Source organism: Tribolium castaneum, chromosome 3 (assembly GCF_031307605.1).
Source record: "Tribolium castaneum strain GA2 chromosome 3, icTriCast1.1, whole genome shotgun sequence".
Lineage (NCBI taxonomy): Eukaryota > Metazoa > Arthropoda > Insecta > Coleoptera > Tenebrionidae > Tribolium > Tribolium castaneum.
Window position 1 is genome coordinate 10,249,031 of NC_087396.1, and position 13,044 is coordinate 10,262,074.

A 13,044-nucleotide genomic window follows, 5' to 3' on the forward strand; every position below is an offset into this window, starting at 1 on the left:
TTCCTGACTGCGGCCAAAATTGTAAAGCATTAAAAAAAATCATCGAACTCTTCATCTCAGGTAGGCAATACCATTTTTCATAAATCATGACTAGTTTGTACTGGGATGGAGTTAGGTCTCAAATTATTTTTTTTTATTTTTCCTAACGAGTAAAAAAAAATAAAAAACGTATCAAGCTAATTGCTCCTACTTTTCCTTTAAAAATCGAATAACGCATTATATCAACATACGGAATGAATTTGATAGCTTTACAATTTGCTTATATTTTAAGGGGTAATAAGTAGAGCTCAGGTCGCGCCACATCCTTTCGACGCCCGGGTGCATTTTTGAAACTCACCTACTAATATACAGGGTGCTCAAAAACTGGCGCACCAACTCAGTGGTACGTTATTGAGAAGCAACTGCAGATTACGAGAAAAATGTTGAAAAAATTCCTAAAGTCATATTTTAAGAAATCTGGAGCTACAAACTTATTGTGTTAACATCTTTAGTTTATATTATTTTTTTATGTTTTCATGTTTCATACCAGGTAATCGTTCCGTAACAAAACAGACAAAATCTGTTTTTTTATAAAAAAATATTAATCTGGAAAATTTTACCCACATGAGACTAACGAGAGTCCTCATGAGGTTACAGTAGATTCCTAGCTTAAAAACGAAAAAAATCGCTCTAAAGAGATTAAAATCGCCCTATTCTGACCGAAAACGACAATTTTTTCGAGATCTTCTTGCTTAACTACAAAAATAATCGTTTTAGAAAAGTTGTAATCTGTAATCGTCTTATTCTGGCCGAAAACAACGATTTATACACCAGAGTGTCAATTGTTGGCATCCTTTGTTATTTTAGCATATTAGTAATTTAACGAATGACATTTAACGATGCGAGAACTACAAAAATTTGAGAAAAAAATGCTTGTTAATCAAACATGTTAAACATATGCCAGTACACATAAGTAGCAAGTCTGGGCCCTTTTAACAGAAACAAACTAGAGAGGAAATGGTAAAGTTTATCATATCTTAGCAGTATGAAAGAGGCATAACCAAACTGAAAAATTACTTATTTTTTGAGTTCTAATGTGGATGTCAAAATCTAAAATTAGAAGCAACAGGAAATGGTTTTATGTGAAGAAGAAATTTTAGTATTTTAGACTTAGATAAGAAATTTTTATATGAAACTTGGAATTTGTAATAATAATATTTTAATAAATGTTTGATTTTTTCTGTAAAGATACTTCCCTAGAAAAAAAAAAGGAAAACGTGTGACTTATTCTCGGGTCCGCTTTTTGAGAACGACTTATAAACAAAAGTTAACATTTTAGCAAAATTTAAAAAATTCATATATTCCTTATTATAAGAGATACACATTTGAAACAAAAACATTATACAAGCACTTTTTTACAGAGAATTTAATAATGTTATCAGCATTTTTTTTAATCATGGGTTTAGCTGGAACAACATGGAGTTTTATTTTTTAAAATAGGAATCATAGTTGGTTATGACATTTTCGAAAAGTCTGATTTAATATCTATTTGTGTAATACAATATATTTTAATAATTAAGATAAAACATAACATTTCGGTTTTTTTTTAGTAGATCATAAAAAAATTGAAGTAACAATTAAAATTACGAAAAATGTGTTACTCAACAACTATTTATAATTTAATAATTCTTTAAATACTAATTAATTGAAAAACAACATAATAAATTATTATTACATCAAATTTTTACGATTAATAAAAATTATCTGTTTTTAGATTTAAAATGGCAAGCTTACATTGCCATTCTATTCTCTAATTAAACATAAAATGTCAGAAAAAATCTTATTAATTGTATGCGGTAGAAAAATACATAACATTATCAATGTCACCGCCATTGCACTACACTAAATCATAAAAATGTGTTATCAAATGGTAGTGACATCGTTTTAAATTTTATAAATATTTTTTATGTAATTAAAATCTGCGACGATCGTATATTTGTTCAATTGAAAATAACTTTAACATAGCTTATTTTGATAATTTCACATTTTTTACTTTAATAACCGTTGTCTCCATTTTCAAGAGTTCTAAAAATTCATTAAATAAGTAGCCAAAAGTTTTCTTAAAAAAAAAATTTTAAATGTGATCTTAGTGATTAAATCAAATAAATTATTTTGTAGTGTGCTGCTGTTAAATTCTTCTATGTTTGCAAACACTATAACCATTATTATTAATTTACACCGAGATTCACACACAATTCAAGTCGATGATCTGTTCAATCTGTTGCGACTTCAGACAGTAACAAAAGGTCAAAACTGAAAGATTCAGATTTTCATTCGAACTTGGTTTATAACTAATGAGGCATTTCACGTGAAATGGACACCAAAAAAAAATGCGACAGCCCGAAATTCGGTGGCAATTATACTCCTAAAAGAAATGAATGTGATTAATTTTTTAAATAAGTTGGTCATTACGTACGTTTTTTTTAGACAACTTATTTAAAAAGTTATTGACTTATAAAAATTGACCAAACATTAAACATGACGATTTTGTAAACTCTTATTCAATAAACAATGGATAACAAAGTTGTTGAGAATTCTCTTATTAACAAATACTATGATTCGATCATAAAAATAAAATGTCGTGTACGCTGTTGTCTAAATCTGTATAATATTCCCAACTAATCGACCGAGAACTACCGAAAAACCGGAAGTGAATTTTCAAATATGAGTTTTAGTAACTTGAACCATTTTTTTCAGTTATTTTTATTTATACAAAAGTCCGAACGTTATTTCTCCCGGAAACCGGCCGATTACGTACAAAAAATTGAAAAAAGGTTCCATTTACTAAAATTCGGATTTGGAACTTCACTTACGATTTTCTAAACAAATGTCGAATCTGATTTCAAAATTAAAAACAAGAGTAAATTTTCCATGTAAAGCACCATTAACCAATCTTAAATAAGGGTGCAAACGCGTATCAGTATCCATTTGTTTTTAACTTAAGTTTTGATCAAAACGTTCGTCTTATCGTGTCAACGCTTTATCTAATACTTGAAAAATATGCGATAAATACGGAAAATGTGGTTGTTCGTATCTTCTTCAGAAAGTTAACTGAGGTCAAGCTCCATAAATTTTTAAATTTTAGCGTCAACATAAGAAAAATGCTACTAGTAGTTTGTGTTGCATTTCAAAGAAACAAATGTTGAAAAAGAAAAGGCCCACCACTCGACATTTAACCCTCACATATGTTTCTCATAATTTAGCACATGCTGTAAAAGCATTCACAAATGACCATACAGACGTTCAAAACGATACCTTATCCTTATACAATTCATAGAAATTTCAACAAGAATGTATATACAGGCTGTATCAGAAACACGTGTCTTTATTTTAACTGTTAACAGAGCTCAGCAATTTTTCAATAAAAATTTTGCAAATTTACTTCAAATTTGGAAAAGATAACATACTGAAACATGTACAGTCACGATCAAAAAGAATGACACCCCTAGCAACCGGACTGGATGGCAAAAGTCCGACTAAACTCTTTTAGGTCATAAATTTTAACAAACAGGTTAGTATACAAACTGTTATCCAGCTAGTTTATAAATTAGTCAAACATACACATTAACCGTATAATGTCGAAAAGGCTTGTGGCTGCGGTTTTAAGAGTGTCATTCTTTTTGAAAGTGACTGTACCCACCTATGGGTACCAAAATAAAAGAGCCGAACTACTTTCGTTGTGATAGAAACGGATAATTTAAACAATTTAAAACAACAATGAAAATTGTTGATGTGAATACAAATTAATTATTAAATACTGACCAGTTTGTTTGCACAAAAAAAAGGAGAAAAACAGTGAAAATAATAAATAAGAATTTTGCAAAACGCTATTTAGAAAAGTTGTTGCATTTGATGAGTTTTATAAGGTGGTAAAATTAACACAAGTATTTCTGAGACCGCCTGTATAGTCCGGTCAAAATAAACATTTCAATTCAATTTCGCATAGAGCTGAAAATTGGTACAAGTTTTAGGTACACTATTACAAAAGTCCCCACCAATCCGACATGTGCTAAAAAAGTTATTCAATGTGGAAGGTCAAAAGTATCGGTTTTATACATTTATACATAAAAAATTGTTCTTATAGGAATCACCATTCTAGAGATATCGCGATTCCAAAAGCTAAAGAAGTCGTGTGCATGATGTGCACCTGTAAGGTCTAAGGTAGACTGTTTGGCAAATTTTTTTAACGCAGCCAAAGTTCTGGTCAAAATACCTTTTATTTGAGTTACCACAAAGAGGCGTTTATAAGTTTATAAAAAGAAATTGTCTGTAGGTATGTTACATAAGGGGTTGGTGCTACAACTTTTCCAAAAACACTAAAAGATGTCCTCCTGTAAATAAAAATTGACCTCTTTCGGAATTTTATAATATTTTGTTTATTTCTCAAAATGTCCAGAGTGGCCTGTGTTAAAAAATCAGTCTGTATAATGAAACTAAATCACTATAAATGGTGGAGTATTCTCAGAATCGTATGATTTGATGTACGGTGTGTCCGGAAAGTGGCGCACTTTCGTGACACTGCATCATCGAATAAAGCACAAGGCGACAAGAAAAATGTTAAAAAATTCTAAGTCTTTTATTGTTGAAGATATGATAAAGCAAAGAGTAAAAAATTCTTTGTCAAAAATGAAGGTGTTTGCACTACTATTTCGGATCCAAATTCGTTTGTGGCATAAATGATATTGCGTAGAAGGACTTAGTAAGTAACAAAAAACTGAAGAAACCTTTCCAAATTCTTTTAGAAATGTTAACAAAATTTTTGAGTCATCAGTGATGATAAATAAATAATCTGCCAACAATTTGCACAAACTATTGTTGTTCAGATGAAACCATGGTTACGGTGATTGCTTATAATGTCATTAAAGTTTTTGTTTCGTCTGTCAGCGGTGATATTTCAGTTTCAAAGGTATCTAGCCGAAAACTTTTTTCATAGACTGGACCAAATAATGCGAACACAAGAAATTAAATATTGTGTTTTACCTTCTAATAGTATCCAGGATTTTAATTATAATTTTTAATTTCAGATTTTACGTGTTCCTCTAAGCAATGTTGCCTATTTTCATAATTTGTTTATGTTCTGTAAAAAAATGTAAAAACAGAGCATGTGAATTTTTTTAAACATTTTTTCGGTACCCTGGGGGACTTACCCAATTACTCCTCTTCAATAAAGTGCGCGCCTTTCCGGACAGCCTGTACGTACATATAAGTTACTTATATTTTTGCTTATATTCCCAAAATGCAAGTAGGCGAAGTAGTTTTGTATAATTGTATTTTCAATGTTTCAAGTAGTGATATCTTAAAAATGGTGATTCGTAGGAAGAAAAAATATAAAAACATTTTTTACAGATATCTAGTTGTATCATCTACAACTTTTGTTTGACCATTTTCATGATAAGACTTGCCGTTTACGAGGAAAATGTAAAAAACCGATACTTCTGACCTTTGGCATTGAATGACAATCTTAGCACACGTCGGATCGATGAGGGCTTTTGATATTTTATTTGTAATAGTGTATCTAAGACCTGTACCAATTTTCAGCTTTATGGGAATTTTTCCAAGCTTACGACAATATTTTGTCTATTTTGACCGACTAACAATCATTGAAACACTCGAAATAATTTATGAAATTGCAAATTGATTTGCTACAAATAAATAAATTAGAATCAAAGTTCAGGGTGAGATAAGAAGTCCAAAGACCCCCTGGGGTTCTTAATGTCATATTATGACGCGAAACTACTAATTGCATATTTGATAAAAACCACATAAGTAAATATTTATAATTTTTCTAATACAATCTTTGGATAGGAAAATGGTATGTGACACTATTATTAGTCGAATATTTATTTTTTGCACCATATATCTTAGTTAAAATAAAATTGCAATAGTTAAAAAATTAAATGACAGACACATCTGCTCAAATCAATAAATAAAATTGTAAGCAGGTGACGCCAAAAATCGTTCAAAAATCAGTCTGTATAATCAGAAAACTGATAAGCCACACGCCACACCTGCACTTATTCTGGCTAAAGTAATATTAAACACCTCCAGCCACTGAAAATAAGGGTGGACTGATCACTACAGGTAATTAGGATAATACCAAAGGCGTGTACCAAAGCAACAGCACAACTATAAACCCCCTAAAATATGTAACTTTCCCCAAATGAATGACAACCATATCTCAGTGAAATGTCGAGACAGGCAAATTGAGGAAGCACCACCTGCAGTTTTGAAGGGTGCAGAATAATGGTCAAGAAGGTCAAAAATCGATTGACCAACCGACTGGGACGTAATTCCCCACCGAGGTCATTTTCACAATGTAGTTTAGTAATTTAGTCCTTTTCAGAAATTAGAGGGATTTATGAAAGTTTTTGAACAACAAATTATAACTTAAAATTTTCACGATAACAGCGTGCGTTATTTTCTATACCCATCATTCCAAAACAGAATGATCAATGATACAATAACACAAACAAACGCACATGATTTTAAGTATTTAAACCAAAATCAGGCTCAAGTATTTTAAAAATGCTAGTCGCGGTTATTGGCGCCGGTGCTGCAGGTCTCGCATCTGCAAGACATCTTTCATCCCAAAAAATCAAGTGTGAAGTGTTTGAAATGACAGCTGAATTAGGTGGTACTTGGGTTTACACCGATAAGGTGGGAACGGACTGTTACGGGTATCCCATACACACAGCCATGTATAAAAATTTAAGGTAAAGGGAACCAATAATATTAACATTTTTTCAAAATTGTTATTTAGGATAAATTTGCCAAAGGAAGCCTCGGGTTTTCCAGATTTTCCAATTCCAGAAGAGGGTGAATCTTATGTGTCACAGGAAGTTGTTCTACGTTTCCTGAACGGTTATGCGGATCACTTTAAATTAAGACAATTTATAAAAGTGAGTTCTTTGAGTTCTTTCTGTGGCAGCGTCTGGTTTCTTTCAGTTCAACCACGTAGTCGCTGAAATTCGCCCATTTGGCAATAAGTGGGAAGTGAAAGCACTAAATAAAATCACCCAACAGACAACCATAAAAGTTTATGACAGTGTTATGGTCTGTAACGGCCACTACAACTCACCGATTTTTCCAACCTTGCAAGGGGTCAAAAAATTCAATGGGCGCATCATCCATAGCTACAATTACCGCGCAAACACCCCGTATAAAAATCAAAGAGTATTGATAATAGGTGGGGGACCATCGGGCCTCGATATTGGTTCCCAAATTTCAGAAGTGGCAAAACAAGTCGTAATAAGTCACCGAAAAAAATTACCAAATGGTGAATTTCCACCCAATGTGATAAAAAAGCCAGAAGTCCTCGAAGTCAACAACGAAGGACAGGTCGAGTTTGTTGATGGGACTACTTTTGCGTTTGATAGTATTTTATATTGCACGGGGTATAAGTACAACTTTCCCTTTCTCCATGACGATTGTGGGGTTACAGTTGAGGAATTCTATCACGTTAAACCCCTCTACAAACACATGATACACATTGAGAAACCCACAATGTGTTTTATTGGCATTCCGTTTAATGTTTGTGCGTTTCAAATGATGGATATTCAAGTAATTATAAATATTTGTCATTTCCGGTTTAGTTATCATGAAAATTAATGTTATAGGCACGTTTTTATTGCCAATATCTGAACGGGACGATGGAGTTGCCACCTAAAGAGTTAATGTATAAAGAGGTCGAAGAGGATTTAGCTATTCGCAAAGCTAAAGGTTACTCCAAAAGCCAAATGCATAAACTGGCAAGAGACCAACAAACATATTTCGACAGTTTGGCGGTTAGTGCAAAAATCACGTCTGTGCTTCCGGTGATGTGCAAAATATGGAACCACGTTGAAACAAGTATTTTAAGTAATTTTGGAAGTTTCAGGAAACAAAACTTCACTGTTCTTAATGATGAGTCTTTTGTTGTAGAGCGTCATACAGTTTAGTATCAAGAATTGTAATTAGTCCATTTTTTAAATTTTTACTCGTATTTTATTGAAAATCGCAAATGAAATATGTGATGATTTTTGGCAAATCTGAATTTTTTATTATTTTGCAAGGTTATTTGAAGATAGCCGCTGCCTTCTACTGTACTTTATTTTATTAGCAATGTTCATTTTATGGGTTTGCCGATCGTACCGGACGCCAGAATTTTTGCTAAAAGTCTGGAATTTATTACTTTGGATTACCAACTAATAAGTCATTTGTGGACTATCTGGTTCCAACTGACTTTTTTGTCAATAAATTAAAAAGATCAGAAGTGACCATTTCCTTAAAAACCCTAAAAACCAGAGTTGCCTTAATTATTATTGTTTCGAGTACTGATAATAGTAGTTAAAATTCATCAAAGTTTATTTGTTCTTTGATTGCAATGCAAGATTTACATTATTTTCCTATTAATTATAGTATAATTTTTGATAGATTACAATTTTTTCCGTAATTCGTAACCTTGATTCTTTTCCCACGCAAGCGACGATTTCTCTCAATAGGTGGTGGAGAAGCTCGACCCTTATCGGTAAATTTAAAATTATTATTCAAGTTGACTAGACGCCTGCGTTGCGATTTTTTTCCTGACTGCGGCCAAAATTGTAAAGCATTAAAAAAAATCATCGAACTCTTCATCTCAGGTAGGCAATACCATTTTTCATAAATCATGACTAGTTTGTACTGGGATGGAGTTAGGTCTCAAATTATTTTTTTTTATTTTTCCTAACGAGTAAAAAAAAATAAAAAACGTATCAAGCTAATTGCTCCTACTTTTCCTTTAAAAATCGAATAACGCATTATATCAACATACGGAATGAATTTGATAGCTTTACAATTTGCTTATATTTTAAGGGGTAATAAGTAGAGCTCAGGTCGCGCCACATCCTTTCGACGCCCGGGTGCATTTTTGAAACTCACCTACTAATATACAGGGTGCTCAAAAACTGGCGCACCAACTCAGTGGTACGTTATTGAGAAGCAACTGCAGATTACGAGAAAAATGTTGAAAAAATTCCTAAAGTCATATTTTAAGAAATCTGGAGCTACAAACTTATTGTGTTAACATCTTTAGTTTATATTATTTTTTTATGTTTTCATGTTTCATACCAGGTAATCGTTCCGTAACAAAACAGACAAAATCTGTTTTTTTATAAAAAAATATTAATCTGGAAAATTTTACCCACATGAGACTAACGAGAGTCCTCATGAGGTTACAGTAGATTCCTAGCTTAAAAACGAAAAAAATCGCTCTAAAGAGATTAAAATCGCCCTATTCTGACCGAAAACGACAATTTTTTCGAGATCTTCTTGCTTAACTACAAAAATAATCGTTTTAGAAAAGTTGTAATCTGTAATCGTCTTATTCTGGCCGAAAACAACGATTTATACACCAGAGTGTCAATTGTTGGCATCCTTTGTTATTTTAGCATATTAGTAATTTAACGAATGACATTTAACGATGCGAGAACTACAAAAATTTGAGAAAAAAATGCTTGTTAATCAAACATGTTAAACATATGCCAGTACACATAAGTAGCAAGTCTGGGCCCTTTTAACAGAAACAAACTAGAGAGGAAATGGTAAAGTTTATCATATCTTAGCAGTATGAAAGAGGCATAACCAAACTGAAAAATTACTTATTTTTTGAGTTCTAATGTGGATGTCAAAATCTAAAATTAGAAGCAACAGGAAATGGTTTTATGTGAAGAAGAAATTTTAGTATTTTAGACTTAGATAAGAAATTTTTATATGAAACTTGGAATTTGTAATAATAATATTTTAATAAATGTTTGATTTTTTCTGTAAAGATACTTCCCTAGAAAAAAAAAAGGAAAACGTGTGACTTATTCTCGGGTCCGCTTTTTGAGAACGACTTATAAACAAAAGTTAACATTTTAGCAAAATTTAAAAAATTCATATATTCCTTATTATAAGAGATACACATTTGAAACAAAAACATTATACAAGCACTTTTTTACAGAGAATTTAATAATGTTATCAGCATTTTTTTTAATCATGGGTTTAGCTGGAACAACATGGAGTTTTATTTTTTAAAATAGGAATCATAGTTGGTTATGACATTTTCGAAAAGTCTGATTTAATATCTATTTGTGTAATACAATATATTTTAATAATTAAGATAAAACATAACATTTCGGTTTTTTTTTAGTAGATCATAAAAAAATTGAAGTAACAATTAAAATTACGAAAAATGTGTTACTCAACAACTATTTATAATTTAATAATTCTTTAAATACTAATTAATTGAAAAACAACATAATAAATTATTATTACATCAAATTTTTACGATTAATAAAAATTATTTGTTTTTAGATTTAAAATGGCAAGCTTACATTGCCATTCTATTCTCTAATTAAACATAAAATGTCAGAAAAAATCTTATTAATTGTATGCGGTAGAAAAATACATAACATTATCAATGTCACCGCCATTGCACTACACTAAATCATAAAAATGTGTTATCAAATGGTAGTGACATCGTTTTAAATTTTATAAATATTTTTTATGTAATTAAAATCTGCGACGATCGTATATTTGTTCAATTGAAAATAACTTTAACATAGCTTATTTTGATAATTTCACATTTTTTACTTTAATAACCGTTGTCTCCATTTTCAAGAGTTCTAAAAATTCATTAAATAAGTAGCCAAAAGTTTTCTTAAAAAAAAAATTTTAAATGTGATCTTAGTGATTAAATCAAATAAATTATTTTGTAGTGTGCTGCTGTTAAATTCTTCTATGTTTGCAAACACTATAACCATTATTATTAATTTACACCGAGATTCACACACAATTCAAGTCGATGATCTGTTCAATCTGTTGCGACTTCAGACAGTAACAAAAGGTCAAAACTGAAAGATTCAGATTTTCATTCGAACTTGGTTTATAACTAATGAGGCATTTCACGTGAAATGGACACCAAAAAAAAATGCGACAGCCCGAAATTCGGTGGCAATTATACTCCTAAAAGAAATGAATGTGATTAATTTTTTAAATAAGTTGGTCATTACGTACGTTTTTTTTAGACAACTTATTTAAAAAGTTATTGACTTATAAAAATTGACCAAACATTAAACATGACGATTTTGTAAACTCTTATTCAATAAACAATGGATAACAAAGTTGTTGAGAATTCTCTTATTAACAAATACTATGATTCGATCATAAAAATAAAATGTCGTGTACGCTGTTGTCTAAATCTGTATAATATTCCCAACTAATCGACCGAGAACTACCGAAAAACCGGAAGTGAATTTTCAAATATGAGTTTTAGTAACTTGAACCATTTTTTTCAGTTATTTTTATTTATACAAAAGTCCGAACGTTATTTCTCCCGGAAACCGGCCGATTACGTACAAAAAATTGAAAAAAGGTTCCATTTACTAAAATTCGGATTTGGAACTTCACTTACGATTTTCTAAACAAATGTCGAATCTGATTTCAAAATTAAAAACAAGAGTAAATTTTCCATGTAAAGCACCATTAACCAATCTTAAATAAGGGTGCAAACGCGTATCAGTATCCATTTGTTTTTAACTTAAGTTTTGATCAAAACGTTCGTCTTATCGTGTCAACGCTTTATCTAATACTTGAAAAATATGCGATAAATACGGAAAATGTGGTTGTTCGTATCTTCTTCAGAAAGTTAACTGAGGTCAAGCTCCATAAATTTTTAAATTTTAGCGTCAACATAAGAAAAATGCTACTAGTAGTTTGTGTTGCATTTCAAAGAAACAAATGTTGAAAAAGAAAAGGCCCACCACTCGACATTTAACCCTCACATATGTTTCTCATAATTTAGCACATGCTGTAAAAGCATTCACAAATGACCATACAGACGTTCAAAACGATACCTTATCCTTATACAATTCATAGAAATTTCAACAAGAATGTATATACAGGCTGTATCAGAAACACGTGTCTTTATTTTAACTGTTAACAGAGCTCAGCAATTTTTCAATAAAAATTTTGCAAATTTACTTCAAATTTGGAAAAGATAACATACTGAAACATGTACAGTCACGATCAAAAAGAATGACACCCCTAGCAACCGGACTGGATGGCAAAAGTCCGACTAAACTCTTTTAGGTCATAAATTTTAACAAACAGGTTAGTATACAAACTGTTATCCAGCTAGTTTATAAATTAGTCAAACATACACATTAACCGTATAATGTCGAAAAGGCTTGTGGCTGCGGTTTTAAGAGTGTCATTCTTTTTGAAAGTGACTGTACCCACCTATGGGTACCAAAATAAAAGAGCCGAACTACTTTCGTTGTGATAGAAACGGATAATTTAAACAATTTAAAACAACAATGAAAATTGTTGATGTGAATACAAATTAATTATTAAATACTGACCAGTTTGTTTGCACAAAAAAAAGGAGAAAAACAGTGAAAATAATAAATAAGAATTTTGCAAAACGCTATTTAGAAAAGTTGTTGCATTTGATGAGTTTTATAAGGTGGTAAAATTAACACAAGTATTTCTGAGACCGCCTGTATAGTCCGGTCAAAATAAACATTTCAATTCAATTTCGCATAGAGCTGAAAATTGGTACAAGTTTTAGGTACACTATTACAAAAGTCCCCACCAATCCGACATGTGCTAAAAAAGTTATTCAATGTGGAAGGTCAAAAGTATCGGTTTTATACATTTATACATAAAAAATTGTTCTTATAGGAATCACCATTCTAGAGATATCGCGATTCCAAAAGCTAAAGAAGTCGTGTGCATGATGTGCACCTGTAAGGTCTAAGGTAGACTGTTTGGCAAATTTTTTTAACGCAGCCAAAGTTCTGGTCAAAATACCTTTTATTTGAGTTACCACAAAGAGGCGTTTATAAGTTTATAAAAAGGAATTGTCTGTAGGTATGTTACATAAGGGGTTGGTGCTACAACTTTTCCAAAAACACTAAAAGATGTCCTCCTGTAAATAAAAATTGACCTCTTTCGGAATTTTATAATATTTTGTTTATTTCTCAAAATGTCCAGAGTGGCCTGTGT

General features: G+C 31.2%; 2 protein-coding genes across 2 annotated transcripts in view; one reads left to right on the top strand and one right to left on the bottom strand.

Moving 5' to 3' along the window:
- Positions 1 to 13,044, bottom strand: part of LOC658512 (uncharacterized protein) — a 34,779-nt gene that overhangs the window by 14,381 nt on the left and 7,354 nt on the right. The window lies entirely within an intron of this gene.
- LOC135265625 (senecionine N-oxygenase-like) lies at positions 6,545 to 8,290 on the top strand. Its single transcript, XM_064355491.1, has 4 exons — positions 6,545 to 6,752; positions 6,800 to 6,938; positions 6,985 to 7,599; positions 7,656 to 8,290. Exons 1-4 carry the CDS (start codon positions 6,565 to 6,567, stop codon positions 7,974 to 7,976), a joined length of 1,263 nt encoding a protein of 420 aa, XP_064211561.1. The 5' UTR covers positions 6,545 to 6,564; the 3' UTR covers positions 7,977 to 8,290.

Coding starts and splice junctions, on each gene's coding strand:
- LOC135265625 (XM_064355491.1), top strand. CDS start 6,565: ATGCTAGTCGCGGTTATTGGCGCCGGTGCTGCAGGTCTCGCATCTGCA. Junction 6,753..6,799: donor GCCATGTATAAAAATTTAAG/GTAAAGGGAACC, acceptor ATTGTTATTTAG/GATAAATTTGCCAAAGGAAG. Junction 7,600..7,655: donor TTCAAATGATGGATATTCAA/GTAATTATAAAT, acceptor TTAATGTTATAG/GCACGTTTTTATTGCCAATA.